The sequence below is a fragment of the Nerophis lumbriciformis genome, linkage group LG01, assembly GCF_033978685.3.
Source record: "Nerophis lumbriciformis linkage group LG01, RoL_Nlum_v2.1, whole genome shotgun sequence".
Classification (NCBI taxonomy): Eukaryota; Metazoa; Chordata; class Actinopteri; order Syngnathiformes; family Syngnathidae; genus Nerophis; species Nerophis lumbriciformis.
In genome coordinates this window covers 29865543-29883622 of record NC_084548.2, presented here as the reverse complement: position 1 = coordinate 29883622, position 18080 = coordinate 29865543, and the positions used below count along the sequence as shown (strand labels likewise).

The following is an 18080-nucleotide window of genomic DNA, read 5'->3' as shown; positions in this document are numbered from 1 at the left end:
ATTCCAACCCTTGATGAGTGCCAAGCAGGTAGGTAATGGGTCCCATTTTTATAGTTTGGTATGACTCGGCCGGGTTTTGAACTCACAACCTACCGTTCTCAGGGCGTTTCTACCTACTAGGTACTCAAAGTGCTTTGCCACTATTTCCTCATTCACCCATTCACACACTGATGGCGGGAGCTGCCATGCAAGGCCCTAACCACAAGGAGCAAGGGTGAAGTGTCTTTCTCAAGGACACAACGGATGTGACTTGGATGGCGGAAGACGGGTATCGGACCAGGAACCCTAAGGTTGCTGGCACGGCCGCTCTACCAACCAAACCACGACATTAAAATACAGTAGCATAGTAAGCCTAAGTATTCATTAAAAACAAGGCAGGGGTTTTACTTAACAAGTATGTTGAATATTTTTGGCCACTCTAACATTACACAGTTTAAACAGTAACACTGTTTGAATATAGGAAAATAAAACACAAATTAAGTGATACTTTGGCGTACCACTAGTGGTACACGTACCACAGTTTGAGAATGACTGCATTAGAGGACAAGGCAGAGACAACTTTAAGTGCGTCACCTTCTGAAGCGGCAATGTGGAGAGCTGTGCGAGAGTCGTAGTCTCTCTGCTCCATGTCTAAAGATGAAAGCGCAAACCTGGAAACAAAAAAAGGAATTTGTGTTTTGGTATTTGTGAATTGCACCGCTAAGCAAATCTGAAGCTCAGTAACGAGCAAACACTGTTTCATGCATCATGTCGTTTTATAGTTGAGGTGTGTCAGAAAAGTTCCAGAACTGATGATGCATTCTCAACGGGAAGAACATTGTCCACTGTTGAGTTCTTCCCACAGACCATCAAGCAGCAGAGAGTCTGCAGAGAGATCCTGCAGTGTTTGCTTCAGTTAGCGTGCGAGAAGAGGCCAGCATTGGATTGGGGAAGTGCATTAGACTCCTGGGGGATTCTTTTTTTTGAAGGAAAAAACTTGTAATTTGGATTTGAAATAAAGTTTTTGTGACACAAGTCCTGGAACTTTACTGACATACCTCATATTTCTATTAAATCACTTGACTCCAAACTTTCACAGAAGAAACCTACTTATTGGGAATGTTACCTCCTCAGAGCAGACACGTCCCCGCTGTAGGCTGCAAACATTAAGTTTACCACCCACTTGTTCTAGTCATTGGAAAAAATAAACATTACAAGATAAATATAAACATATATACTCTAGTATTACACATTTATAAGCCTACACATATATATATATATATATATATATATATATATAGTATATATCAGTGGTGTGCCGTCAGGGCCAACAAGGCCTTCTCTGCTGGCCTAACATAACCAGAAATCATGATCAATAATTAAAGATAAAAGTATTTTTTTATTTACTTTCCCTAAATATCTAATATTATTCATATCCTCTTCATGTCATATTATGCTCCTACCAGTGCTGTTGTTTTTAGTTTACAGTTTGTATCCAATCAGAATTCAGCTAGCTTATGTTGCCATGCTGCACCAAATCTGCCAGTGGCCTTCAGAATCAACAATGCAGGCGTCTATGTGTTCTTAGTCAGTGGTTTTCAAATGGGGGTACGTGTACCCCTGGGGGTACTTTAAGGTATGCCAAGGGGTACGTGAGATTTTTTTTAAAGATTCTAAAAATAGCAACAATTCAAAAATCCTTTATAAATATATTTATTGAATAATTCTTCAACAAAATATGAATGTAAGTTCATAAACTGAACAGCAAATCAAGTAGGCTATTCCATTCATTACCATAAAGCCAGAGTTTCCCCCATGCCATGATGGTTTGACCCTCACTAAAATGTCTGTCAAAAAGAACTGTGAAAAGAAATGCAATATTCAGTGTTGACAGCTAGATTTTTTGTGGACATGTTCCATAAATATTGATGTTAAAAATTTATTTTTTTGTAAAGAAATGTTTAGAATTAAGTTCATGAATCCAGATGGATCTCTATTACAATCCCCAAAGAGGGCACTTTAAGTTGATGATTACTTCTATGTGGAGAAATCTTTATTTATAATTGAATCACTTGTTTATTTTTCAACAAGTTTTTAGTTATTTTTATATCTTTTTTTCCCAAATAGTTCAAGAAAGACCACTACAAATGAGCAATATTTTGCACTGTTATACAATTTAATAAATCAGAAACTGATGACATAGTGCTGTATTTTACTTCTTCATCTCTTTTTTCAACCAAAAATGCTTTGCTCTGATTAGGGGGTACTTGAATTAAAAAAATGTTCACAGGGGGTACATCACTGAAAAAAGGTTGAGAACCACTGTTCTAAGTGTACGGGAACATACAAGTGACAGACTGTTGCGATAGCCAATCAGATCACAAGTTGTTGTCAGTAAGGCCTTCTTGATGGCCTCACGCTGTGATTGGATACTCACTTGGGAGTCCCAAGTGAGTATCCAATCACAAGCTCCAAAAACAGGAAGTGGCACATATGAGGCCATAGAAAGCCACAGAAAACTCGCCAGTACCCACAAAGAAGGAGAGCAACGTGTTGATTAGTGGCAGATATATATTTGCAAGGCCATTTTTAAGAAGGATACTTGAGAGAAACTACATCTTGTGTGACGAGGTCGGTGATGAAATGGGGAAATGCCCGCCATTTCCACTCAAATCAACCGACTATGAGCGGCTATACGGCGTCAAATGGGTGCTACAAATTGTGAGTTCAAATATTTTATTTCTTTATTTTTTCACGTTTAATATGTTTTTTGCAATTTTAATTTTGACAGTACCACATAAGATATGTTTTAATTGCTGATGCGGGTTTATTGATTTTTAAATGCGCCAGAAAATAACCCGTTTTGTACACTGTTGGTGGTGTTTTAATGCCCAGTAGTGCGTAAATGTGTTTATGTATAGTATTTGTCCAGCAATGGTCATGTGGGGACATCAATTATGGTATATTAAGAGGTAATCATTGAAGTCAGACATCACTGAAGGCCTAGGTGGGAAACGCACGGCACGCCTGATATATATATATATATATATATATATATATATATATATATATATATATATATATATATATATATATATATATATGTCTTAATAAGGTTATCCAAAAAATAGTGCTCGATACCGTAGTAGAGCGCAATATATGTATGTGTGGGAAAAAAAATCACAAGACTATTTCATCTCTACAGGCCTGTTTCATGAGGGGGGGTACCCTCAATCATCAGGAGATTTTAATGGGAGCATTCGCATACCATGGTTTATATAGGGCACAGAGTGGGTGGGTACAGGCTGGCCTAGGGGCGTGGTGATTGGCTCATGTGTTACCTAGGAGGTGTTTCCGTCTATGGCGGCATGCTGTTACAATTTCGCTGCGCTTGTTGAGGGATGACAGGTCTGGACGGTAAATAATAAACAGTTTCTCTTTCAAGCATAGGTTGCATCTTTTATTACCACTATTGTAAGGTGTGCTGGATGCAAGAATTTGCCATGTTATTGAATATTCAACATTATTGTCTTTGAGGTCCCAAATGTGTTTGCTGAGTTCTGTGGTATTTCGCAAGTTTTTGTTCCTGAAAGAAGCCTTGTGATTGTTCCATCTGGTTTTGAATTCTCCCTCGGTTAATCCTACATATGTGTCGGATGTGTTAATGTCCTTGCGTATTACCTTAGATTGGTAGACAACTGATGTTTGTAAGCACCCCCCGTTGAGAGGGCAATCAGGTTTCTTTCGACAGTTACAGTCTTTGTTGGTTTTGGAGTCGCTCTGTCTGGGGGCCGACGGCTCATTTGCAATTGTTTTGTTGTGGTTTGAGATGATTTGTCGTATATTGTTCATGCAGCTGTAGCTCAATTTAATGTTGTTCTTGTTGAATACTTTTCTTAGGGTGTTGTCTTTGGGAAAGTGTTTGTCAATCAGATTGAGGAATTTGTGTCCAATGTTAGTTGAGACGTTTTTGCTGTATGGGGGGTTGTACCAGATGATGTCGTTCCGTTTTCTGTTCTTTTTTGGCTGGTTTCCTGGCGTGGGTTCATAGGTGAGGGTGAAATTGTATCCGCTTTCATCAAGGGCTTTTTGGTACGGGGGGGTTGCTTGGTCAAATTCAGCTTTGCTAGATGACAGCATCGATAGCCTTTTATTGATTCCGGTAGGTATTCTTTTCGTGGTGGTGGGTGGGTGGTTGCTGTCATGGTGCACGTATTGGAGTGTTGTGTTGGGTTTCGTGAATGGTTGGTAGCTGTTATTTCTCAGGTTGAAAGTGACGTCAAGGAAGTTGACGGTTTGCTTGTTGGCTTCAATCGTGATCCGTAGGCCGTTCTCTTTGAAAATTTGGCATATGCGCTTCTTCGTATTCTCGCTGCTCCTTGGCGAGGCGCGACACACTGCCAGTCCGTCATCACGGTAAATACCAAGGTTCAGATTGAGGCTAGCGAGCTGGGAGAGGAGGAAACTCCCAACGAGTTCACACGTTTCTGCTCCGTCAAAACTTCCCATAGTGACGTCAAATGTTGCATTGTTCTTTTTTTGCCATGGTGTACTGTTGTGGATGAGAATGGAGTTTTTTGCGTGGATGATGATGTTTCTTTCGTTGCCTGTGATTGAGTCGTAGTCTGAGGCGAAGTCTAGTGCTTGAGTCAGTAGGTCTTGCGTGATGGAAGGGTAAAATTCCTCGATATCAAAGGAGATAAAGTTGTGCTGTTGTTTGTCTTGGATGTTGTTGAACCATTTGATTACTGCTGCTGTATTTCTCCATTGGTTGAGTGGTGTTTTGTCCTTGATTTTTGTGTTGACTCTGTCCAGGATTATTTTGCTGATTTTTCCTATTTCAGATTTAGTTGAGTTTATTAGTCGGCATGTTGGGTTATTTGCGAAGTTGGGTTTGTGGTCCTTCAATGTGATGAAGGCTTCCTTGTTGGCTGTGGCGTCCACCCTGTCCTCAATGTCCAGTTCAGCCGCGATCCTTTTATTTTCCAGGTGGATGTTCTGTAAGGTGTTGGGTTGCGCTTTTTTGTATGATTTGGTGATGCTTCTGTCCAGTAAGGTGTGGTGTTCTGGTATGTCCATTCTGTAGAAGTTTGTGGTTTTATCGGCAGCTATGATGAGGTTGTTTACTTTCTTGATGCGCTCCTTGTCATTTTTCAGCTTGGTGAGGAGTGGGTTGCGGATTGGCTTGAATTTGACTGATTGTATCATTTTGAGCATGTTGTTCTCAAAATCCTTTAGTTCCTCAACTGTGGGTGGGTTCTTGGTAGATTTGAATCCGTAAGTTTTCTTTTGCGTTCCTTTTGTTTCAGGGTGGAGGAAAAAAATGTGCTTTCCACCGCATCCTTCTTAGGAAGTGTTCCGTCTTTTCTATGAGCCTTAGCTTGTAGTCATTCTGCGCGGGTATGGGAATGTTCTTCGTGGAGTAGTCGATGTTGAATTTTTCCATTTCTGATCGTCGTACAGTGCTCAACAAATGTCAATTTGGAGCGGAGTATATGTCTTGTAACAGCATGCCGCCATAGACGGAAACACCTCCTAGGTAACACATGAGCCAATCACCACGCCCCTAGGCCAGCCTGTACCCACCCACTCTGTGCCCTATATAAACCATGGTATGCGAATGCTCCCATTAAAATCTCCTGATGATTGAGGGTACCCCCCCTCATGAAACAGGCCTGTAGAGATGAAATAGTCTTGTGATTTTTTTTCCCACACATACATATATTGCGCTCTACTACGGTATCGAGCACTATTTTTTGGATAACCTTATTAAGACATATACTCCGCTCCAAATTGACATTTGTTGAGCACTGTACGACGATCAGAAATGGAAAAATTCAACATCGACTACTCCACGAAGAACATTCCCATACCCGCGCAGAATGACTACAAGCTAAGGCTCATAGAAAAGACGGAACACTTCCTAAGAAGGATGCGGTGGAAAGCACATTTTTTCCTCCACCCTGAAACAAAAGGAACGCACAAGAAAACTTACGGATTCAAATCTACCAAGAACCCACCCACAGTTGAGGAACTAAAGGATTTTGAGAACGACATGCTCAAAATGATACAATCAGTCAAATTCAAGCCAATCCGCAACCCACTCCTCACCAAGCTGAAAAATGACAAGGAGCGCATCAAGAAAGTAAACAACCTCATCATAGCTGCCGATAAAACCACACACTTCTACAGAATGGACATACCAGAACACCACACCTTACTGGACAGAAGCATCACCAAATCATACAAAAAAGCGCAACCCAACACCTTACAGAACATCCACCTGGAAAATAAAAGGATCGCGGCTGAACTGGACATTGAGGACAGGGTGGACGCCACAGCCAACAAGGAAGCCTTCATCACATTGAAGGACCACAAACCCAACTTCGCAAATAACCCAACATGCCGACTAATAAACCCAACTAAATCTGAAATAGGAAAAATCAGCAAAATAATCCTGGACAGAGTCAACACAAAAATCAAGGACAAAACACCACTCAACCAATGGAGAAATACAGCAGCAGTAATCAAATGGTTCAACAACATCCAAGACAAACAACAGCACAACTTTATCTCCTTTGATATCGAGGAATTTTACCCTTCCATCACGCAAGACCTACTGACTCAAGCACTAGACTTCGCCTCAGACTACGACTCAATCACAGGCAACGAAAGAAACATCATCATCCACGCAAAAAACTCCATTCTCATCCACAACAGTACACCATGGCAAAAAAAGAACAATGCAACATTTGACGTCACTATGGGAAGTTTTGACGGAGCAGAAACGTGTGAACTCGTTGGGAGTTTCCTCCTCTCCCAGCTCGCTAGCCTCAATCTGAACCTTGGTATTTACCGTGATGACGGACTGGCAGTGTGTCGCGCCTCGCCAAGGAGCAGCGAGAATACCAAGAAGCGCATATGCCAAATTTTCAAAGAGAACGGCCTACGGATCACGATTGAAGCCAACAAGCAAACCGTCAACTTCCTTGACGTCACTTTCAACCTGAGAAATAACAGCTACCAACCATTCACGAAACCCAACACAACACTCCAATACGTGCACCATGACAGCAACCACCCACCCACCACCACGAAAAGAATACCTACCGGAATCAATAAAAGGCTATCGATGCTGTCATCTAGCAAAGCTGAATTTGACCAAGCAACCCCCCCGTACCAAAAAGCCCTTGATGAAAGCGGATACAATTTCACCCTCACCTATGAACCCACGCCAGGAAACCAGCCAAAAAAGAACAGAAAACGGAACGACATCATCTGGTACAACCCCCCATACAGCAAAAACGTCTCAACTAACATTGGACACAAATTCCTCAATCTGATTGACAAACACTTTCCCAAAGACAACACCCTAAGAAAAGTATTCAACAAGAACAACATTAAATTGAGCTACAGCTGCATGAACAATATACGACAAATCATCTCAAACCACAACAAAACAATTGCAAATGAGCCGTCGGCCCCCAGACAGAGCGACTCCAAAACCAACAAAGACTGTAACTGTCGAAAGAAACCTGATTGCCCTCTCAACGGGGGGTGCTTACAAACATCAGTTGTCTACCAATCTAAGGTAATACGCAAGGACATTAACACATCCGACACATATGTAGGATTAACCGAGGGAGAATTCAAAACCAGATGGAACAATCACAAGGCTTCTTTCAGGAACAAAAACTTGCGAAATACCACAGAACTCAGCAAACACATTTGGGACCTCAAAGACAATAATGTTGAATATTCAATAACATGGCAAATTCTTGCATCCAGCACACCTTACAATAGTGGTAATAAAAGATGCAACCTATGCTTGAAAGAGAAACTGTTTATTATTTACCGTCCAGACCTGTCATCCCTCAACAAGCGCAGCGAAATTGTAACAGCATGCCGCCATAGACGGAAACACCTCCTAGGTAACACATGAGCCAATCACCACGCCCCTAGGCCAGCCTGTACCCACCCACTCTGTGCCCTATATAAACCATGGTATGCGAATGCTCCCATTAAAATCTCCTGATGATTGAGGGTACCCCCCCTCATGAAACAGGCCTGTAGAGATGAAATAGTCTTGTGATTTTTTTTCCCACACATACATATATGTATATATATATAATAAATAAATATATATATATATATATATATATATATATATATATATATATATATATATATATATATATATATATATATATATATGCACACACTGTATATATACTGATATACAGGTAGATATATACAGTATATAGTTCTGAACTCACCGGCTCATCATCTGTTCGTCGTCTAGGGTCATGCTTTCTGGTGAAATGTCTCAAGTTATCGTAGTTGTGGAAGTTAAAATGAGAGACCAGCTCCTAGAAATGCAAAATGTTCTTTCAATATTCACTAGGACCATCTATTGACACGTAAATGATGCAAGTGTCATGTACCTGACAGAAGTGAATGCCTCGCACGCTGTTCCCAAGGCGATCCAAAGGTGGAGACCAGCACATCATGCCCATGATGTTGGGCACCACCAGGAGGACAGCACCTGAGACCCCAGACTTGGCAGGTAAGCCCACCTGAAAGTGAAAACATATCCAATTAAAATAAGTGATTAACACTTGGAGTGATAACTTTCAAGCAGTGACTCACGTGGAAGGCAAACTGTCCGGAGAAGTCGTACATCCCACAGGAATGCATGAGGCTCAATGTGTTCCGAACTGCCTCGGTGCTCAGCACACGCTCGCCTGTGATGGGACAAATGCCGCCATTGGCCAGCGTAGCCGCCATGACGCTGCCCGACTCACACGTGACCTCTATGGAGCACAGCTGGGAGGAAAAAATACCTAATCTCTTACATTTGAAAGAAGTTTGCTTTCCTATTTTAATGTAAATTAATTTGCCTTTGTGAACAAAAGAGAGAAGATATTATGTTCATGTGTATGAAGATCTCATGTGACAGTCAGGTGTCAAGAATGAAGAAAAAGCTTTAGGATTGACTTTATATAACACTCATAATGCACACAAAGACAATCAAATACATGGAAACAAGTTGGGACAGAACTATAATTTTTACAAAAATATTTAAATACCTAAGGAAAACATATTATTTAAAGAAATATTTATTGTTTGGTTTAGCTTTGTTTTGTTTTTAACGTACCATTAAATTACATCACATTGCACAATTCGACTGAAAAAGAGTAGGAAGAAGCAGAGCTTTTGAAAATTATTTTTATTGTACTGTACAAAGGTTTCTTATTCATCATTGTTGACTTTTTAACATTTGAAATTTTTTTATTGTTTCTATATGGTTGTATTCTTTTTTCACCGAATTGATGATAGAAATGACCTTTTGTGTAGTCAGCAACTTTGTTTCCATGTCTTAAGTAAGGTTATAAAGAGAAAAAAAATCCCCCAAAGCTGAAACAAGTATAAAAATGATTAGGAGTGATCAAAAAAATAAATTCACATTCTAATTCAAATTTTCAATTTGTTCAGATTCTAAATCGATAAGATTTGTTGTATTTATTAGTTTTCTTAATTAAGTATTGTATTTGTATGACTTCTCAATTGCTTTGTAAACTTCCATCCTTACTACTGCGTAGCTGGGATTGGGTTGGAGTTTGGGTTTCTCTATTTTCTTTTATGAGATTGACTATCATTCTGTGATTTTTGTACATATACGTTTTTTTTAGGGCCAACACTGCGTCATACGTAAGTCGTAATTTGTCAGCAGCCAAGAGAAGCCTTTGTGACCTGTAACCTGCTTTGAATTTTTTTTTTTGCAATCCAAATAATTTATTACGAAAAATCGTGGTGAATCAAAAATGGATTTTGAATCTAATAGTCACCACAAGAACAGTGAGGTGCTCAAAAAGTCCTGCCTCTAAAATTAATGTCCAGTGACGGCGACAGTGGTTTCCTCACCTGAAAGTAGAAATCGAGGGCCGCAATCATGTCAGCGTTGTCAGGGAAGCACTGCAAGTCCAACATGCTCACGTCAGAGTTGTCACTCACATAAGACATTTCATTGAAAACAACTTCTCAAACACGCCTCACCTTTTTTTCCTTGAGGTAATAACCAATCGCAAAATTTCTGTCGCCCGTCTCTCTCTCTGACTGAAAGCTTGGAGAAGATCATAGACAAAGTTGGCAAACCAAATCTGAGTGCATAGCACATCTAGCTTTTCTTCTGGTACTCACGTTGCATTGCTGAAACCCACATACTCTGCTCCAGCTGTGCGTTTCAAGAACTCCATTATCTGCAAACGACACAGGCGATGACATGGAGGCGACACTGCAGTAGATGGAAGCAGAGCTTGTACTTACGTAGTCAAACCGCTCTGCTTTATTTGAGTCGGGCTGTCAGGAAAGAGGAAAAAAAAAAATCAGTGAGAAGAAAAAGCGTTCATTTATTCCCCTGAAATAGTGCAAAGCATACACCTTACCCTGAGACCTTAGACCTTGCATATGGTTATGAATTATTGTTTATCTTTTCTTCTTATGAATGTTATTTTAACCACAACTTCATTTTATTTAGTTCTTTCTCAATTTTTGGTGCAACTTGTGTATCCAATTCTCTGTTTTACATAATTACAAAGTTCTTTCACAATACTTTTATATAGCACTACCTTTTTATAACAAATTTGACATGATTATTCTAGTCATTCTATGTTGAGTCTGCCAGCCCTACAGATGGCAGTGTTTGCTTACTTTGACTGGTCACGTGATGTCCTGGTGCATTTAGTAATGTAAACACTCCTGCCTGTCGACAACAGATGGGAAGTCCTAAACAAGTTTTCAACCGACACATAAAATGTTGCCTATCATTCACAATCATTATGAAAGATATGATGACGGATGGATTTTTTTAATACATTCTAAATATTAAATACATGTCAATAAAAGTCAATGGGAGCTCCACTATGTGGCCCATAAAATTCAATAAACACCCATTCAAAAAGCGCCAACAACACTCCATTTACATTTCGTGACTTGAATATTAACCAAGTATTAGTGATATTGTTATTATAACTGCTAACGCAGACGAATAATTTAGAGCGGTGACGTAATGATTCCAGTTTGTCCCTAATTTTAAATCATCGAGTGGCCTGCTGCTTCCTCGCTTCCCTGCTCCCTGTACGTTTACTGTAGGTCATAAATCATGCATCTCACCTGAAAAGTAGATGGCTGAGAGTATAATCCGACAAGTTGGGACACTTTGACAGCCATTTGAGACCAGAAAATGGCGACAAGAAAAGCACTTGCTCTCAAACGTTTGATTTTCCCTCTCTTGAACATAGCTTTAATAATACAACGACCTCATAACCTGTCATTTTTTCCCCCAATTTTATTAGCTTATTAGTAGAGATGTCCGATAATGGCTTTTTTGCCGATATCCGATATTCCGATATTGTCCAAATCTTTAATTCTAGATACCGATATCAACCGATACCAATATATACAGTCGTGGAATTAACACATTATTATGCCTAATTTTGTTGTGATGCTCCGCTGGATGCATTAAATAATGTAACAAGGTTTTCCAAAATAAATCAACTCAAGTTATGGAAAAAATGCCAACATAGTACTGCCATATTTATTATTGAAGTCACAAAGTGCATTATTTTTTTAACATGCCTCAAAACAGCAGCTTGGAATTTGGGACATGCTCTCCCTGATAGAGCATGAGGAGGTTGAGGTGGGCGGGGTTGGGGGGGAGGGGGGGCGGGGTTGAGGTGTGGGTGGGGGGTTAGCGGGGGTGTATATTGTAGCGTCCCGAAAGAGTTAGTGCTGCAAGGGTGTCTGGGTATTTGTTCTGTTGTGTTTATGTTGTGTTACGGTGCAGATGTTCTCCCGAAATGTGTTTGTCATTCTTGTTTGCTGTGTGGTTTCACAATGTGGCACATATTTGTAACAGTGTGAAAGTTGTTTATATGGCCACCCTCAGTGTGACCTGTATGGCTGTTGATCAAGTATGCTTTGCATTCACTTGTGTGTGTGAAAAGCCGTAGACATTATGTGACTGGGCCGGCACGCAAAGGCAATGCCTTTAAGGTTTATTGGCGCTATGTACTCCTCCTTATGTCCGTGTACACAGCGGCGTTTTAAAAAGTCATACATTTTACTTTTTGAAACCGATACCAATCATTTTGAAACCGATACCGATAATTTCCGATATTACATTTTAGAGCATTTATCGCCCGATAACATCGGCAGTCCGATATTATCGGACATCTCTACTTATTAGTATTTAGTTATAACACCTTTTCTGTCCTTTATCACTGCATAAGCAATCTGTCCATTGCTACAAATTCTGATCATGTTCTTTAATTAGAAACCAAATTTAACTGACAAAATCTAAGCACACCAAACATTATCATTTTCAACATGTAAAAGATATGGTGTGAATGAATCATCACAACAACACAGTGCTTTTAATTATTTTCTGTTTTTGGGCCAGTGGTCACCAACCTTTTCGAGCCCATGATCCCTGGTCTCTGCAAAATCTACCCCTGTGTCAGTTATATAACACATGGTTGTCTTTTACGTCAGCACCGAAAGTAGTAAAACCAGCTGTTCACCTGGCGGGTTTATCATGTGTTATAAAGAGGGCATACATGGGGAAGTCATTATTTAGCTACCGCCTTGTTTTATCATATATTACTGCATTTGCACAAGTCAATGTTTAGATTTGAACTCACAATAAATCAACACAAAAACCGCAGCAACAGACATGGCAAAGATGTAGTATTAGTGTTCACAGACTCTAATATTTGGCTCAATAGCTTCCCGTCACAGGTGAGCGATGATGGTCATGGTTGAGTGAAGAATTGCTTGATTGTTGGATGCTCGAAAATGTCCGATGCGTTGTAACAATCAGCTTTAATGCATTGTTGCAGCTCGATGATTTATGAGAATGTTATGCAATGTGCGTTCGCGAGACGAGCGGGTGTGGAGCGCGGCCATTTGAGGCCAGGGGGTTTGGCTGCGGTGTCAAGAGCCGCGGGATGAAAGACTGAAGTGACAGAGGGGTGTTCAAGGGTTAAAATGCTTGCCTGTTTGGCGTGCATTGGTCATTCTCCGAGTGGGGATGTCACTGATGTCATATTAAAATAATATAATATTTTTTCTAATATTTTCGCGATTGACCGGTAGGGTCCCAAAGATCGACTGGTCAATCGCGATTGACAGGTTGGCAACCCCTGCTATAGAGACAGAATTTTCGTCTCCCCCAGAATTGCTATTGAGAACCTAATTTATTTATCTGTTTGAGTTACCAGTGGACCAGCTCTATACTCTCGGCAGGGTCCTTGAGGGTGCATGGGAGTTTGCCCAACCAGTCTACATGTGTTTTGTGGACTTGGAGAAGGCATTCGACCGTGTCCCTCGGGAAGTCCTGTGGGGAGTGCTCAGAGAGTATGGGGTAACGGACTGTCTGATTGTGGCGGTCCGCTCCCTGTATGATCAGTGTCAGAGCTTGGTCCGCATTGCCGGCAGTAAGTCGGACACGTTTCCAGTGAGGGTTGGACTCCGCCAAGGCTGCCCTTTGTCACCGATTCTGTTCATAACTTTTATGGATAGAATTTCTAGGCGCAGTCAAGGCGTTGATGGGATCTGGTTTGGTGGCTGCAGGATTACGTCTCTGCTTTTTGCAGATGATGTGGTCCTGATGGCTTCATCTGACCAGGATCTTCAGCTCTCACTGGATCGGTTCGCAGCTGAGTGTGAAGGGACTGGGATGAGAATCAGCACCTCCAAGTCCGAGTCCATGGTTCTCGCCCGGAAAAGGGTGGAGTGCCATCTCCGGGTTGCGGAGGAGACCCTTCCCCAAGTGGAGGAGTTCAAGTGCCTCGGAGTCTTGTTCACGAGTGAGGGAAGAGTGGATCGTGAGATCGACAGGCGGATCGGTGCGGCGTCTTCAGTAATGCGGACGCTGTATTGATCCGTTGTGGTGAAGAAGGAGCTGAGCCGGAAGGCAAAGCTCTCAATTTACCGGTCGATCTACGTTCCCATCCTCACCTATGGTCATGAGCTTTGGGTAATGACCGAAAGGACAAGATCACGGGTACAAGCGGCCGAAATGAGTTTCCTCCGCCGGGTGGCGGGGCTCTCCCTAAGAGATAGGGTGAGAAGCTCAAAGTGGGGGAGCTCAAAGTTAAGCCGCTGCTCCTCCACATCGAGAGGAGCCAGATGAGGTGGTTCGGGCATCTGGTCAGGATGCCACCCGAACGCCTCCCTAGGGAGGTGTTTAGGGCACGTCCGACCGGTAGGAGGCCACGGGGAAGACCCAGGGCACGTTGGGAAGACTATGTCTCCCGGCTGGCCTGGGAACGCCTCAGGATCCCCAGGGAAGAGCTGGACGAAGTGGCTGGGGAGAGGGAAGTCTGGGCTTCCCTGCTTAGGCTGCTGCCCCCGTGACCCGACCTTGGATAAGCGGTAGAAGATGCATGGATGGATGGATGGAGTTACATTTTTTATGTATGCTGCCGACGACTTTTCTTTCCATTCCTGTCACAAACTTTTCCATCTTTCTGCCTCTGCTAGGTCTGTAGTCCAGTGTACTTGCAGTAGTAAGTACTTACTATCTCTACTTGGTATCAATAAGTACACACGTGTACTTGCTGCTACTATGTAATCGTAGCAACTGCTACTGCTAACTTCCATTAGGTAGTAGTAGTAAGTACTTACTACATCTACTGGGTAGTAGTAGTAAGTTCACAAGTGTTCCTGTGTACTTATTACTACTACTGTGTAGCAGAGGTAAGTACACATGTTCCTGTGTACTTACTACTCCTACTGCTTTTCACTACAAAATGTACGTGTTCCTATGTATTTACTACTGCTATCAGGTATTAGTGGTAAATACTTACTATCTCTACTGGATAGTAATAGTAAGTACATAGGTGTTGCTGTGTACTTACTACTTCTACTTGGTAGAACCGAAAGCCTGTTGATTGGATTGAGCACTGCTGCTGACTTGCTGCAGACTTGTGTATCGTTCTAACATGAATACTAGAAACAGAACATAAAATATCCCCGGCCGCTTGCCAACTCCACTATTTGAAAAACATTGCAGGAACAAACATGGCAAATATGTAGTGTTAAATAAGCTCCTCCTCTTCCAAATCCTTTTCAGACATGTGTGTAATAGTGCAAATGTAACCATGTGATGTTTCTCAATGTAACTTATTTTGCATGCCTGAAACATTTAAAAAGCATAGCACATTATCACCTCGCTATAAGTGTCAGCAAGGGCGCGTGACACACCTTCTCCTGTAGACTCTCTGATTGGCCAGAAGCGCACGCACGCAACAACACCCCCACTGTCCTTTACACAGTCGCTCCTGTACAGCTGACCTACATGTGAGGCCCAACAGTTTTCTTCAGTCAGCTGTGAAACTAAAGCAAAACTCAATCAGTGGACCCGCACACGCACCATATTTGGTGGTGCCCACTGACAAATCTGACGTTCGTCTGCTGGTCGAAGTCCACTGGCCCTGGACATCGACTGACCAATCAATAATGGAGTGATTGGCACACTATGAAGAAGTTCTGGCTCACTTCTAGTACAGATAGTACAGTTTTGAATGAGAAACTTTGCTCACATTGTAAAAAATGGGTTCAAAAATATTCAAATAAAACAAAAACTTACATCTTGAAAAAAAATTAAAATAGTGTAAAGCAGTGTTAATAGATACTGTATAAGCCATTTCTAATGTGTGCTCTTTATTCAGTAAATATAATAAATACTTGTTGTCTTTGCAAGTCACAATTTATAACTACAGCAAAGTGCAGGGTTTCACGAATGTCCTCATGTTTGTTAATTGTATCAGATGGATAGTTGTTAGACAGACGGCTGATACCATTATGATTGTGGGGGGTGCATGTGTGGAAAAATCCTCAGTGGCACCTTCATCCATATGCCCTCAAAAAGAAAGTTTGATCCTACTGGCTCACCTGCACTGGCTTCCTGTGCACTTAAGATGTGACTTTAAGGTTTTACAACTTACGTATAAAATACTACACGGTCTAGCTCCATCCTATCTTGCTGATTGTATTGCTGGCTGTCCAGAGTCGGGACCCGGGGTGGACCGCTCGCCTGTGCATCGGTTGGGGACATCTCTGCGCTGCTGACCTGTCTTCGCTCGGGATGGTTTCCTGCTGGCCCCACTGTGGACTGGACTCTCACTATTATGTTAGATCCACTATGGACTGGACTTTCACAATATTATGCTAGATCCACTCGACATCCACTGCACTGGTCTCCCTGGGGGGGGGGGGGGGGGGGGGGGGTCCTCTCCAAGGTTTCTCATTGTCATCCCACTGGGTTGAGTTTTTCCTTGCCCTGATGTGGGATCTGAACCGAGGATGTCGTTGTAGCTTGTGCAGCCCTTTGAGACACTTGTGATTGAGGGCTATATAAATAAACATTGATTGATTGATTGATTGATTGATTGATTGTACCATTTGTTCCGGCAAGAAATCTGCATTCAAAGAACTCCGGCTTATTAGTGATTCCCAGAGCCCAAAAAAGTCTGCGGGCTATAGAGCGTTTTCTATTCGGGCTCCAGTACTATGGAATGCCCTCCCGGTAACAGTTAGAGATGCTACCTCAGTAGAAGCATTTAAGTCTTAAATCTTAAAACTCATTTGTATACTCTAACTTTAAATCGACCCCCCTTTTAGACCAGTTGATCTGCCGTTTCTTTTCTGCTCTACCCCCTCTCCACGAAGGAGAGGGGGGCAGAGGGATGATGCACTAGCTGTCCAAAGTCGGGATCCAGGGTGGACCACTCATCTGTGCATCAGTTGGGGACATCTCTGCGCTGCTGACTTGTCTCCACTCAAGATGATCTCTTGCTGGCCCCACTATGGACTGGACTCTCACTATTATGTTAGATCCACTATGGACTGGACTCTCACAATATTATGCTAGATCCACTCGAAATCCATTGCACCGATCGCCCAGAGGGGGTCCCCACATCTGCGGTCCCCTCCAAGGTTTCTCATTGTCATCCCATTGGGTTGAGTTTTTCCTTGCCCTGATGTGGGATCTGAACCGAGGATGTCGTTGTAGCTTGTGCAGCCCTTTGAGACACTTGTGATTGAGGGCTATATAAATAAACATTGATTGATTGATTGATTGATTGATTGATTGTACCATTTGTTCCGGCAAGAAATCTGCATTCAAAGAACTCCGGCTTATTAGTGATTCCCAGAGCCCAAAAAAGTCTGCGGGCTATAGAGCGTTTTCTATTCGGGCTCCAGTACTATGGAATGCCCTCCCGGTAACAGTTAGAGATGCTACCTCAGTAGAAGCATTTAAGTCTTAAATCTTAAAACTCATTTGTATACTCTAACTTTAAATCGACCCCCCTTTTAGACCAGTTGATCTGCCGTTTCTTTTCTGCTCTACCCCCTCTCCACGAAGGAGAGGGGGGCAGAGGGATGATGCACTAGCTGTCCAAAGTCGGGATCCAGGGTGGACCACTCATCTGTGCATCAGTTGGGGACATCTCTGCGCTGCTGACTTGTCTCCACTCAAGATGATCTCTTGCTGGCCCCACTATGGACTGGACTCTCACTATTATGTTAGATCCACTATGGACTGGACTCTCACAATATTATGCTAGATCCACTCGAAATCCATTGCACCGATCGCCCAGAGGGGGTCCCCACATCTGCGGTCCCCTCCAAGGTTTCTCATTGTCATCCCATTGGGTTGAGTTTTGTCTTGCCCTGATGTGGAATCTGAGCCGAGGATGTCGTTGTGGCTTGTGCAGCCCTTTGACACACTTGTGATTGAGGGCTATATAAATAAACATTGATTGATTGATTGATTGATTGATTGATTGTACCATTTGTTCCGGCAAGAAATCTGCAATCAAAGAACTCCGGCTTATTAGTGATTCCCAGAGCCCAAAAAAGTCTGCGGGCTATAGAGCGTTTTCTATTCGGGCTCCAGTACTATGGAATGCCCTCCCGGTAACAGTTAGAAATGCTACCTCAGTAGAAGCATTTAAGTCTTAAATCTTAAAACTCATTTGTATACTCTAACTTTAAATCGACCCCCCTTTTAGACCAGTTGATCTGCCGTTTCT

At 42.1% G+C, this 18080-nt stretch overlaps 1 protein-coding gene across 2 annotated transcripts in view; it reads right to left on the bottom strand.

Annotated features, from left to right (window-relative positions):
- The window catches only part of LOC133618533 (glutaminase kidney isoform, mitochondrial-like), a 60589-nt gene that overhangs the window by 2043 nt on the left and 40466 nt on the right, over window positions 1–18080 (bottom strand). The window contains exons 8-16 of one of the 2 annotated variants that reach the window (XM_061978994.1): window positions 10306–10338; window positions 10180–10238; window positions 10036–10102; window positions 9904–9954; window positions 8629–8805; window positions 8424–8555; window positions 8256–8348; window positions 1106–1167; window positions 574–650 (exon numbers count right to left, since the gene is read on the bottom strand). In XM_061978994.1, the coding sequence (XP_061834978.1) occupies window positions 574–650; window positions 1106–1167; window positions 8256–8348; window positions 8424–8555; window positions 8629–8805; window positions 9904–9954; window positions 10036–10102; window positions 10180–10238; window positions 10306–10338 (751 nt within the window). The remainder of the gene's footprint in view (window positions 1–573; window positions 651–1105; window positions 1168–8255; window positions 8349–8423; window positions 8556–8628; window positions 8806–9903; window positions 9955–10035; window positions 10103–10179; window positions 10239–10305; window positions 10339–18080) is intronic. The other variant, XM_061979003.1, reaches the window with a different exon arrangement.